A 12,261-nucleotide genomic window follows, 5' to 3' on the forward strand; every position below is an offset into this window, starting at 1 on the left:
AATAAACAATACCAATCTACATAAACAATGATTTATAATAACAAAGAAAAAAACCTAAAAATTACAACAAAAAAATCAAAATCAAGAACAAAATAATAATAACATATACTAGCAAATACTTATAACAGCAAAAGAAAAATCTAATAATAACAACAAAATATAAATCAGCAAATACTTATAACGTCTCATGATCGAAAATTAGCAAATATGAACAAAAAATAAAAGCAAATACCTATAAAAATAAACCTAATGATAACAACAAATTAATTGTCACTGTTCTCATGTTAAAAATAAAATGTATTTAATCATGTTTCTTTATTTATATATATTAAATTAATTAGTATTTAAACTTTGCTAAATTATGACTAAATAAAATGTATCACTCCAACCAAAAGAATACACATCATCATTCACATTCCATCCATCATTTTTTATCCTATAATTTAACTAAAATTCATACTATTTAAAATTTAATACTCATTTTTAAAAATCTCCCATAACTCATCCACCATCTTTATCTTCATTTTACTCACAAACAATTATTTTATTATATTTTTTGTTTTTATACACTCACACAAATTTAAAAAGTGGTGAATAGTAACTTTTTATATATAAAAAGTTGGTATAACAACTTTTTATAATTTAGGGTTAGGATAAACAAATGATGGATAGGTTGAAGTTAGTTTTTAATAAATTCTTTTAAAATTTAAAGATGAAGTACAATATAATGAGTGGGATGAGAATGCTCTAAAGAAAGTATTTTTTAAACACTAAAGATTACAGCAATCATGCACTAAATAATAGTAATTGTAAATAGTAAATACATAAATAATAAACCAAATAATAATTATATGCAGAAAAGCCTCTTGTAAATATGAAAAGTCAAAAGCAAATGCCAATCATCATCGATATAATAGTTGGGGAGGTCACACGTGTTATCGTGTGTAAGAAGGTGGCATTTGGGTGAGTATTTTATGGGCTTCATCATGCAGTAAAGTTTAAGTACAATATGCAAAGAAATATATACATTTTATGAAAAGTTGATTTTGTGAATAATAAAATTTGGTTTTTAATATACATATAATTCCAAATCCTTTTGGCATATTTCTATTTCAAATCCACATTCTTCAGCATCAAGTTCCTTTAAAAAAAATAAATCTATGAATCCAATGCTCCCTAAATGTCATGAAGTTGTTGATTAATCTCTTTATGCGAATCCTATACAAAACACTAAGAACATCAAAGATAAGCGTTTGCATCCCTATTGCAAAGGTTTTGAAGTTTGGATCTAGCTTCCAATTGTCCTAACATTTTGTCCACATGATAGATTTTGGGTAACCCGAAATGTCTCTCCTCAAATACCACTAACACGTTTTTGACATATTAGTCGTGGATGGGAAAATAAATATCCAGTTAAGAGTGCTCATGTAAGGTAATCCAATGATAAGTTGCCTCTTTAGAAGATTATGCTAATTCAAAAAAAAAACAGATATACAAGTTTTTTATGGACAAAGCAGATAGTATCAATTGGTATGAAGAAATCCATAGTTCATAATATAACTTAAAAGTCTGCTTTGTTAAGATTTTAGGTAGTTTCTTAGTCAAGTCAAAAACTGTAGTTTTCTCCTACCATTGTAGCCTGTGAACAACGATGTTAGCATTCATATCGAACATAAGTCTAGGTATCCTGTAGACTTGTAGTTTAGTTATTTGTTTGTAATTTTTAATATATAGTTTATTTATTAAATTATTACTTCCCTTTGTACTGTTTGTTTATAGTTTTAAGTATACAACGTTAATTTTCTATTTCAACTTGTGTAAATTCAAAACCGGTATCTTTTGTTACCATTCATTTTCTATTTTAACAAACGACCACTAGATACAACTTCAAGTGTATAGGTTCAAGTAGGGGTGCAAACGAGCTGAGCCGAGCCGAGCTCGAGCTCGGCTCGTTTAACATACACAGAGCTCGAGCTCGGCTTGTTTCTAGCTCTATTTTCAAAGCTCAAGCTCGGCTCGTGAGTGGATTTTGAAGCTCGAGCTTGGCTCGTTTACTATTGATCATTTATTTTTTTATATAATTATAATTAGTTTTATATATTTTTTCTATTAGAACTTATATAAAATAATATATATTATTTAGTTATTTTTATCTATTTTTTCATAACATTATATATATATATATATATGGCGGGCTCGTTTAGGTTCGCGAGCCGGCTCGAGCTAGATAAGTGAAGCTCGGCTCGATCGAGTTTTTTAACGAGCCGATCCCGTATACCTCGCGAGCAGCTCGGCTCATTTGCACCCTAGGTTCAAGTTACAAACATAAATAATATTCAACAAAATGCTTCAGTTTAAGACCAAGTGTAGTGGAGATGTGAAGACGCCACACCCTGCCATATCACCATCACCACCAAGTGCCCGTTAAACCACTTCATACAATTAAAGGAGGGACGCCAATATGTGAATAGCTTTCTAGGGTGTTAACCCATTAATGAGCAGAGAGGAAAAATAGATGGGGGACAAGGTTTTATCCAACCAATCAAACTATCCAATCACCTTTTCATTATAAACGATAAGGATTTAAAAAATAAAGAAGAGCTCTCTAGGCAAGACATTTTCATTTTTTTAAGTTAAATCATACGCATGGTCAAATAAATTCAAAGTTCCATACAAACTGTTCATTTAAGATAAAGGGGACAATAAATAGCAAGAACACATATGCAACATTTTGTTCTAAGTGTTCAAGTTATTGGCAGGCATTTGCATTGGATCCCTTGTTTTCATCTCTTCCATATAAGATTATAACCTCTTAGGTTAATAATATTGATTACTCCAAGATTTTAATTTCCCATTAAAATTAAACCTTCAACTGACATCAAGAAAGAAGTGGGGTTTGCCTCTGCCAAATCACGTGCACTCTCACTTAACCATTTGTCCGTGACTCTACTAACCAACAACTTCAACTGCAACACAAACACACACTAGTTTTCTTTAACCACTTGTCTGCATCATCTGTCTGATTCAACCCTGCAACTTCACCAATAATGCCAGTTGGTCTAATCATGATGCTTTTATGTTCCAAAGCTTAAAACATGTTACTTTCAAGCTTCATCACTCTCCAAAACTCTTTGATACCAAATCTTTCTTGGTTCCAAGATTACAAATCTTTCATTTCTCCTTAAATATTCAGTCAATTTTCCTTCCAAGATTTTCATAAAAAGCTCTAAAGTTTGCATTTTTATCACAAATTTCACATCTGTTTCTTCAAATAAGATGTACAAAAGATGTTCCAAAACCCTTTGATACCAAATCTTTCTTGATGATTTCAAGATTACAAATCTTTATATCAAAAACCCATGTGAAATATCCTTCCAAGATTCATAAAAAGCTCTAAACTTTTCATATTTTTAACAAATTTCACAACTTTTGCTTCAAATAAGATGAAATGAAGAACTACAAAACATGTTGCTTCCAAGTTTCATCACTCTTTAAAACCCTTTGATACAAAATCTTTCTTGTTGATTTCAAGATTACAAATCTTTAATTTCTCCATAAATATTCAACCCATCATTCAAACATCTTTAAATCAAAAACCCATGTGAAATATCCTTCCAAGATTCATAAAAACCTCTAAAGCTTTCAACTTTATTACAAATTTCACAACTATGAAGACCCACAAAGCTTCTTTCTTTATTCTATTTACAAGTTTTCATCTTTGTTTCCAATATGCATTAAGCAATGATCAAGATTCACTTTTGAGCTTGAAATCATCAATTGATCCATCAAATGTCTTACAATGGAACAAAGAAAATGATGTTTGCAAATGGGTAGGTGTTAAATCATGCTTTAAAAACAGAGTGTCAAAGCTTGTTCTTGAAAATATGAACTTAACTGGCACATTGGATTCAAGAATCATAAACCAATTGGATCAAATTCGGGTTTTAAGCTTTAAAAATAACTCAATTTATGGTCAAATTCCTGATCTTTCTCAATTAACCAATCTTAAATCACTTTATCTTTCACATAATAACTTTTCGGGCGAGTTTCCGGCCAGTTTAACGAATCTCCACCGTCTCAAAATCGTTGTTCTTTCGGGTAATATGCTCTCGGGCAACATTCCGGTATCGATAATTAATGTGGAGAGGTTATATGCATTTTATGCTGATGATAATAAGTTTACTGGAAAAATCCCACCTTTTAATCAAACTGGCTTGAGATTTTTGAATTTGTCAAATAATAAATTTTCCGGTGAAATTCCGGTCACCAGGGCGTTGTTACGGTTCAATTCGACGTCGTTTTTGGGTAATTTGGGCTTGTGTAGCGATTCGTTTAATATCCCTTGTGGGTTTGCTCAGCCGGCGATGATCGCTCCGGCGGGCAACGGAAAACGTCGTCGGGTAACCGAGGTCACGACGATAATTGCGTTTATCGTTGGCGGGTTATCGTTAATTTGTGTGTTAATCACATTATTAATGTTGGTTTTAAGAAAAGGGAAAAAGAATAAAAAAGTTTTCGCTGGCAGTAAGGGGGCGGTGGCGGTAGATGGCGGCGGCGGTGGGAGTGTGGGGTCGTCGTGGGACGGTGACGGTGGTAGTGGTAGTGGTGGGATTAGTGGGATGGGGAGGTTGGTGTTTTGTGGGGGCGGTGGGACCGCAGAGATGAGTTATCGGTTAGAGGATTTGTTGAGAGCGTCAGCGGAGACATTGGGAAGGGGTACCGTGGGGAGTACGTATAAGGCGGTGATGGAGACAGGGTTTATAGTGACGGTGAAAAGGGTGAAAGATGTGAGGTGTCCGGGTCTGGACAAGTTTTGTCGACACATGGAGGCGATCGGGCGGTTGAGGCATAGGAATTTGGTGCCGTTACGGGCGTATTTGTTGGCCCGAGAGGAACGTCTGCTTGTGTTCGATTATTTCCCGAACGGCAGCCTTTTTTCTCTCATTCACGGTATGATTTAATGAGCAGTCAATTTTACATTTAACATCTAGTATTAAGTCTCAACAAAAATGAAATAATTTTGTGTCATGGACTACAGTCTATAGCTTTAATGAGGAGTCAATTTTCCTTTTCCGTACCAAATGTTTTTTTATAATTATTTACTGAAATTAGCTTTTTATTTATGGTGTCACGTTTCAGTCACATTAGTTTAAGTCATTATTAATGAGTAAAAATATACGTGAGTAAAAGTAAATACGATCTGTTATAAATGTATACAACACTTTAGATGTTATATTTAGTGAAACCTATACTTGTAACAATTATAAAGTTATAATGATCATATATTAACTACTTATAAGTTTTAACCACAATTGATTTTTGCTTGCAGGATCCAAAACATCATCCGGAGGCAAACCTCTTCACTGGACATCCTGTCTCAAAATCGCGGAAGATCTAGCCACCGGACTCCTTCACATCCACCAAGCCCCGGACGACCTTAGCCACGGCAACATAAAATCATCCAATGTCCTCCTGGGCCCTGACTTCGAGTCCTGCTTCACCGACTACGGCCTCACTTTATTCAAAAACCCGAACTCCACCGAGGATACAAATACTAGTTCCCTCTTCTATCGAGCCCCAGAATGCCGCAACTTCCAAAACCAGCCCTCCCAACAAGCCGACGTCTACAGCTTTGGCGTTCTTCTTTTAGAACTCCTAACAGGCAAGGCTCCAACCCAAGACCTGGTTTCTGACCATGGCCCGAACCTCCCTACATGGGTCAAGTCCATAAGGCAAAAAGAAACCGAGTCAAGTGATGAAGCGGTGTCTTTAGTGAAACTCACGGGTCTTTTGAACATTGCGATGGCTTGTGTGTCCATGGGCCTAGAGAACCGGCCCGTGATGAAGGAGGTGTTGAGGATGATTAAGGAAACGAGATTGGAACACGCTCATGTGTCTTCTAATAGTAGTGATCATTCACCGGGGAGATGGTCCGATACGGTTCAAAGCTTGCCAAAAGATGATAGTCTAAGCATATGATTGGAAATGTTGGTTAATCTAACTTTTTAAGGATCAAGATCTACCTTATTGTATGTACTAGATTCATAATCAATAACAATAAATGTCAAAAGGTAGGGTGTCAATTATGGAATAGTTTGTGTATTTTAAATAAATAGTTTTGTAACCATTGGCTATGGGATAACAAACTGATTCAAGAGTTGACAAACTATTTTCTGAACCAACTATTTTCTGAACCAATTTCATCAGCCTTTGGTACCTTTTATTTTTAACCTAAAACGTGTAAATAATTTATCAACATAATTTATGCGTCCATTTACGGTTTTAATTTTAAGTCCCAACTATTAATTTCGAAAATTTGGCAAAACCGCCAAGTTTAAAAAATACCCTACAAAAAAACCTCTTGAATTGGTTTAGACCATTCAGTTTTATATCAACTTATTTTTAGAACTATTCTCTATTATTATTGGTTCCGCTCTGCATTAATATTAGGCCTTAAAAAGGTAAAATCATAAGGCCAAAAACCAATTTGACAGTTGAACAACCATGAAGATGACTCATTCCCCATGCTAATCATCACTCAAAATACAGTACAAACACGGTTCTCCAATGGCTACACTCGATTTAAGCAGCAAGCTAAGCATTCTTAGCTTTTTGAAAATGATGTTCTACAAACTTTCTTATTGCGGGTTTGGATCTAACTAGGCAATCAACACAGTTTCATACAAAAAACCCAACATTTTCCGATAAAGTTTTCATCTTGATGAGCAAAGTCAAGGTGAAAGCATGTTGACCGTTGACTTTCATTTTCAATTCTGTACTTAGAGAAAACTATAAACCGATGAAAGTTGAAACTGAAACCATCTCTCACCAGCATCCTGGTTCTTGTTTCATGTTCATCCCGCCTGATGAGGCAAACATCGTTGTTGTCTGTCAGTTTATTAAACATAAAACAATATCAATATAGCTTACTCAGAAAACTAAGTATTGTAAGTTGTAACTACTTTTAATGAAGATAGTTTACCTGGCTTTTAATTGAGACAATGCTATTAACAAGATCGTCGTTTAATGTTACAGGCAGTGGCGGCCCGGGAATGCATCTCATGCTGCAAGAAAGTAGAATCCTTTATTATTTTCAGAAAAAAGGAAAAAGAAACATCAATGTTTATCAATATATAACGGGTCAAACGGGTTAAAAATAGTTGACTAAAAAAATGGGTCAAATTGGTCAAACGGGTGGAAAGTCGCCCAAAATGTATTTCTCTTGCATGACATCACATCCTAATCACTTTATTCAGAAATTATACATTTTATATTATATATATGTATATATAATATTTTGATTACTAAAACTTAGATGTTTTGACACAAACCCGACCACCCTTTTCGCCACCTGTAATACTATATTATGAATATTTAACATACTCGTTTAAGATGGCGGTTATATTGTTCTTCATCTGGCTAAAGAGGTCAACATTGTCCTGCAGCTGTTGATTGATGTCGTAAAGCATCAGGTAAAGACTACTCAACTGTACAAATAAATCTAAACCGCAATCTATTTTGTTATTCTTTTTTTATTGAAAATACTTGACACACACATATGTTAGATGCATAACGTTACTTACCCTTAGTGCAGAAATATTAGTTGAGATCTGACTGAGCACTCGGCTGTTCTGTTCCAACAGATGTCTTGTCGAGCCTCGTAATGCTGATTCAACAAATAAAATAATAATGAAATAGTCATTGTGTTAATAAAACCGTCAAGAACTTCAACAAATATAAGTATTAACAAAATTATGATCCATTGCCGACATAGAAAACACGCTAGTTTCCTTGCATATGTTTGAATATATAGAGGGGCTCAAAATTTAATATATTATTTGTTTTTAGTTTTAACTTTTAACTTCTCTCTTTTTAATAGTAAGGGTAATTTAGTCATTTTACACCTACTTAACAAAGAAAGGTGAAAGTAAATTACACAGATGTTTCATGTGGTTTTATCCATCTAGGATACCGATCCTGTGGTTTAAAATTTCAGACTTAGTCCCCAATCATCTTTTTCTGTTTCATCCATGGTCCAAAAAGTTAACAGAATTAGATTTCCGTGTTAAATCAACAAATTTACCCTTTTACCCTTATTTCAAAAAAACAGTGTTTTAATTTTTCTTTTTAAAAAAAGAAGAATTCACATTGATTTAATGTCCAAAACAAACCATGTTAACTCTTTGGAGCATGGATGAAAGAGAAAACAGTGGTCGAGAACTAATCCGTAACTTTTTAACTAGGGGGGCGGTATCAATGACTAGGACCAAACCACAAGGACATCGGTTTAATTTACTCAAAAGGTTAACCTTCATCCACTTCATAAATCATTGGTGTATTCTTTCTATTATAAATGATGAGAATAAATAATTAAATACTGACTGTCAGCATGAATACCATCACCCCGAGGCCGAGGGTTCACTGAAAGTGAAAACGGAGCCACATTAATTGTTGAATGCACACTTGACTTTGAGGATGATTCCATCACTTTATCCTGAACAACAATGACACGTTTAACGATGTCGTACTACAAATACATATCTAATTAAGAGATAAACAGATACTAGTATTTAATGACAATGTAAACAGAGTATTAGACATTAGTCCTTACAAGCAAGTTGTTAATTATTATCTTGAGATCTTGCAAATTCATCTCATGTAAGTGTGGCCGGGTACCTGACCATATCAAAGCCCTCATTATCCTATAAGCGTTGTCGGTTTCTATTGGTGTGTAAAATAAACCATAGAATCCCGGGTCACACTAATATTCTAATTTAAGCTTTTAGACATGGCTATAACTTTTTATTAATTTAATTACCATAAGTCCATAGCTAACTTTCCAAGTATAGTTTTTATTGGTAACCATGAGACCCGTTAGGGGGGAAAACCCAAGGGGCCCGCCAATACCCTGCTCACAGGTGGCCTTCAAGAGGTTAAGACGTTCAAGTATAGTTGGTTTCATACAAATTGTGATGGTTGTACCTTTTTATCTTTTGTCTTCTTCCACAAATTCAGTTCCTCGTGTTTCCTTCGTTTTCTCTGCCAAATATCCAATTTTAGTCAAAATTCAAGAAAGGAGCTTTATTATGTTCATAATGCATAAGTTAAACACCAATAACCAGAGATAATTTTCATGATAAGAAACCAAGTCACAATAAATAATCCAATTGAAGGATAACGACCCGATTGAAGTGAGCATAAAGGTATGCAAAACTTTTTCAGTATAGGTGGCAATTGTGACCCATTTTTCAAAGAATTGGGTAAAAATAAATTTTATATAGGTTCATTTGAGTCATATCAGATCCATTAATGGGTCAATTTGGGATTTTATGTCTACTTAGATTAGTCAACACTCAACATGTCACTATTATAAAACTTGTTATTTGTTAACTTAAAAAGATCCAAATGGGTTAGCACAACCGACGACCATTGTTTGTCTCAACCACCTACTTGTTGTCACCAACCATAGTTGTCAACAGCGAATAGCGGACAATAGCGACAACCTACCTATATGCTATGTTGCGATGGCGATGAAATAGCGCCCGCTATTTTGCGTTTAGCAGTAAGGTAGTAGAAATTTTTTAAGAAACTAATTAGAGTTTACATTCAGAAACATATTTTTTTACGGTGGAATTGGTGGAAGATCAGCTGTTTGGTCAATAAACAGGCCTAAAAAATAGGTTTTTGCAATTTCTGATATTAAAAAACAAATAAAAATTAAAAAAAAAACCTAAATACCGCCATTCTCACGGTAAATGGTTGATATTTAGGGTATAGACAATAGAGGCCTATAGCCGCTTCGCTCCATAGTGCGCTATAGCGCCCGGCCGCCCGCTATTACCACTTTTGAGAAGTATGTCACTGATACCATTTAAAATTGACCCGTTTGAGCCAAACCATTTAAAATTGACTAAATGATCGATACCTAGAGTATAGCGGCCTATAACCAAACTTACGTCTTTTTTTAAAATCGAAGCATCTTTTAAAACGACTCATTTTGACCCAAACTCATTTTGCTCAGAACCAGTATTGACCATACCCGTTTTAACCCATGATCCGAACCCGCCCGACCCGCCCAGTTTGTCGGGCCTACTTTTTAGTTTATCCCGTTCCTCAGGTCTGATTTAGTGAACTAAAGATATACAATTTAACCAATTAAATGAAACCAAGACAACACTAAACAAAAAGTCAGAAACTCACCCCCATCCACCTACACCGCAACGCAACATCCCGAACCGTCTTATTCCGCAATGTGGCAGCAATCTTGACATATCTTATAATCCCAGGCTCATCAGCATATCTAAAAATAACACATTCAACCATGTCAAATGCACATATAAACCAATAACAATAATATTATTAAGAACCAAGAAACATACTTGGGAAGTGCTTCCTCTAACTTATACTGCTCCTCAGCCGACCACTCGACCGCCAACCGCGTTCGATTCTTCAAATCCGGCACCGAATCAATAACCAGAGAATCACCCGAATTCCCCGAAAAACTCAAGCTACCAGTACTATTCATTCTATGCAAATCACCCATCACAATCATCTCAGATTTGTTATCTCTAGGGCTTGATTGAAAACATATAGCTTGTTGATTCATACCAGAACCTTGAACTAGATGAAACCCAGTATCCATTTCGCAATCATTCAACCCTAATTACAATAAAGTCGCTTACTTTACGCTAAAATCGAACGGAATTCAAAACCCCCAAATTGAAACCCTAATTCCCAAATCAGACAAAACCGACGATAATAATAATCAATAGTTGAATTCGGGTATTGGGATCATCGAAGGTTGACTTGGGTTGATCCGAATTGGGGTTTAATTGATGAATTAGGGGGTAATTGAAACCCTAGGTTAATCATCTTGATTGATGCTATATTGCTATAATAATAATAATAACATTCTGTTATTGACTTTCTCTCTCTTGATATTATTATTATTATTGTTATTGTTGTTGGTGGTGAAGGAATTTGGAATTGGTGATGGGATTCAGGAAAAAGTGCGAATCATATAAGAATTTGATGCTGATTAGTGTCACCATTCCACCAAATATCATAAGAATAAAACTATGGGAAATAAAGATGTTTGGTTGCATAGTATATGGTATTGTTGGTGCTGTAAACCTAACTTATAAAGTGTAGGCATTAGTTTAGATAATATCTAAATTTATCAAATATCTGTTACTGGGCTTTCTAACGTTATCAACTTATTAAAAGGTTATAGTGTGTGGTTCTCACATCTGTATTCGTGAGCACTCGTGACATACAATAGATAATGGTTTGGTATGCATTTGGTTTGTTTCTTGTTAAAAAATGGTTGACTCTTCTTACCTTTTCCTTTAAATCAATTTAAGTATGCTCATGTGAGATTTGTGGGACAACCTTTAACGTCTGCATTGTATGGATATAAGAAATTAACTGAAAGCGATGGCTAGACGTGTTGTCTTATGGTGATGGTGACTTAATATCTCGTATTTTATGATATTGTTTTTAATTTCATCGTGTTGATATAGTTACTGAAGTTAGCAAAAAAACAACAGTTGTAGTTTGTAGTCACACATTTTTACTGTCACAAAAAATGTGGTGTGAAAGAATACGAAAAATAAGCAATTTAGTAGGATTTTATGCCTTGTTAAACGAAACTTGCACACCTAGTAACGTGCTTACTCGGGGTCTATTTCTACCAAGATATTTTTCTTTCCATGAAACTTTCGGTAAAACATGTAGTACTAACAATGTTGTGCTATTTTGTTAAAGTTGATTGCTAAAAAAGTCGTGTATGTAAATATATTATATTTGAGTTTGTTAAAGTTGATTGCTAAAAAAAAGTCATGTGTTTGTAAGTATACTGTATTTCCATTGTCCAATGGGATTACATAAGTGAAGATTCATGTAGATAATAAAATGTTAACGGTAGTAGTGACATGATGTTGAAAGCAAAATACATAAATAAGATTGATACAACATTTAATGTTATGAGAACTGCAACACATAACAATGATACAATGTTAACTATGAGAACCTAATTACGTAATTATATTATACGTGTTTAAAGTATGAGAACTACAATGCCTAATTATGATACAATGTTCATGTATGAGTACTACAATAAACATTATTTCCACAATTGGTAATGTATTTACACCTTCGGCTTTAAGTGACTTTTAAGCATGCAAAGTGAACATCTAGCATACATGATTTTTTAGTCCAAACATCCTAGCAATGACACACCCCAGCCTAAGGCAAAAATGC

General features: G+C 34.3%; 1 protein-coding gene and 1 pseudogene across 2 annotated transcripts; one reads left to right on the top strand and one right to left on the bottom strand.

The window, feature by feature from the left end:
* Positions 1 to 3,668: 3,668 nt before the first annotated feature.
* LOC143626523 (inactive leucine-rich repeat receptor-like serine/threonine-protein kinase At1g60630 pseudogene) lies at positions 3,669 to 6,018 on the top strand (annotated as a pseudogene). Its single transcript, XR_013152431.1, has 2 exons — positions 3,669 to 4,950; positions 5,330 to 6,018. The product of XR_013152431.1 is annotated as an inactive leucine-rich repeat receptor-like serine/threonine-protein kinase At1g60630 pseudogene (transcript).
* A 529-nt stretch (positions 6,019 to 6,547) lies between these two features.
* LOC143626463 (uncharacterized) lies at positions 6,548 to 10,852 on the bottom strand. Its single transcript, XM_077096549.1, has 8 exons — positions 10,380 to 10,852; positions 10,201 to 10,300; positions 8,983 to 9,039; positions 8,383 to 8,494; positions 7,584 to 7,666; positions 7,384 to 7,445; positions 6,983 to 7,064; positions 6,548 to 6,888 (listed from the first exon to the last, which is right to left on the bottom strand). The coding sequence occupies exons 1-8, from the start codon at positions 10,640 to 10,642 to the stop codon at positions 6,826 to 6,828; spliced, it is 822 nt and encodes a 273-aa protein (XP_076952664.1). The 5' UTR covers positions 10,643 to 10,852; the 3' UTR covers positions 6,548 to 6,825.
* Positions 10,853 to 12,261: the final 1,409 nt, after the last annotated feature.

Source organism: Bidens hawaiensis, unplaced genomic scaffold, assembly GCF_021521415.1.
Source record: "Bidens hawaiensis isolate Kalapana, Puna unplaced genomic scaffold, B.hawaiensis_p1.1 tig00004412_1, whole genome shotgun sequence".
NCBI lineage: Eukaryota > Viridiplantae > Streptophyta > Magnoliopsida > Asterales > Asteraceae > Bidens > Bidens hawaiensis.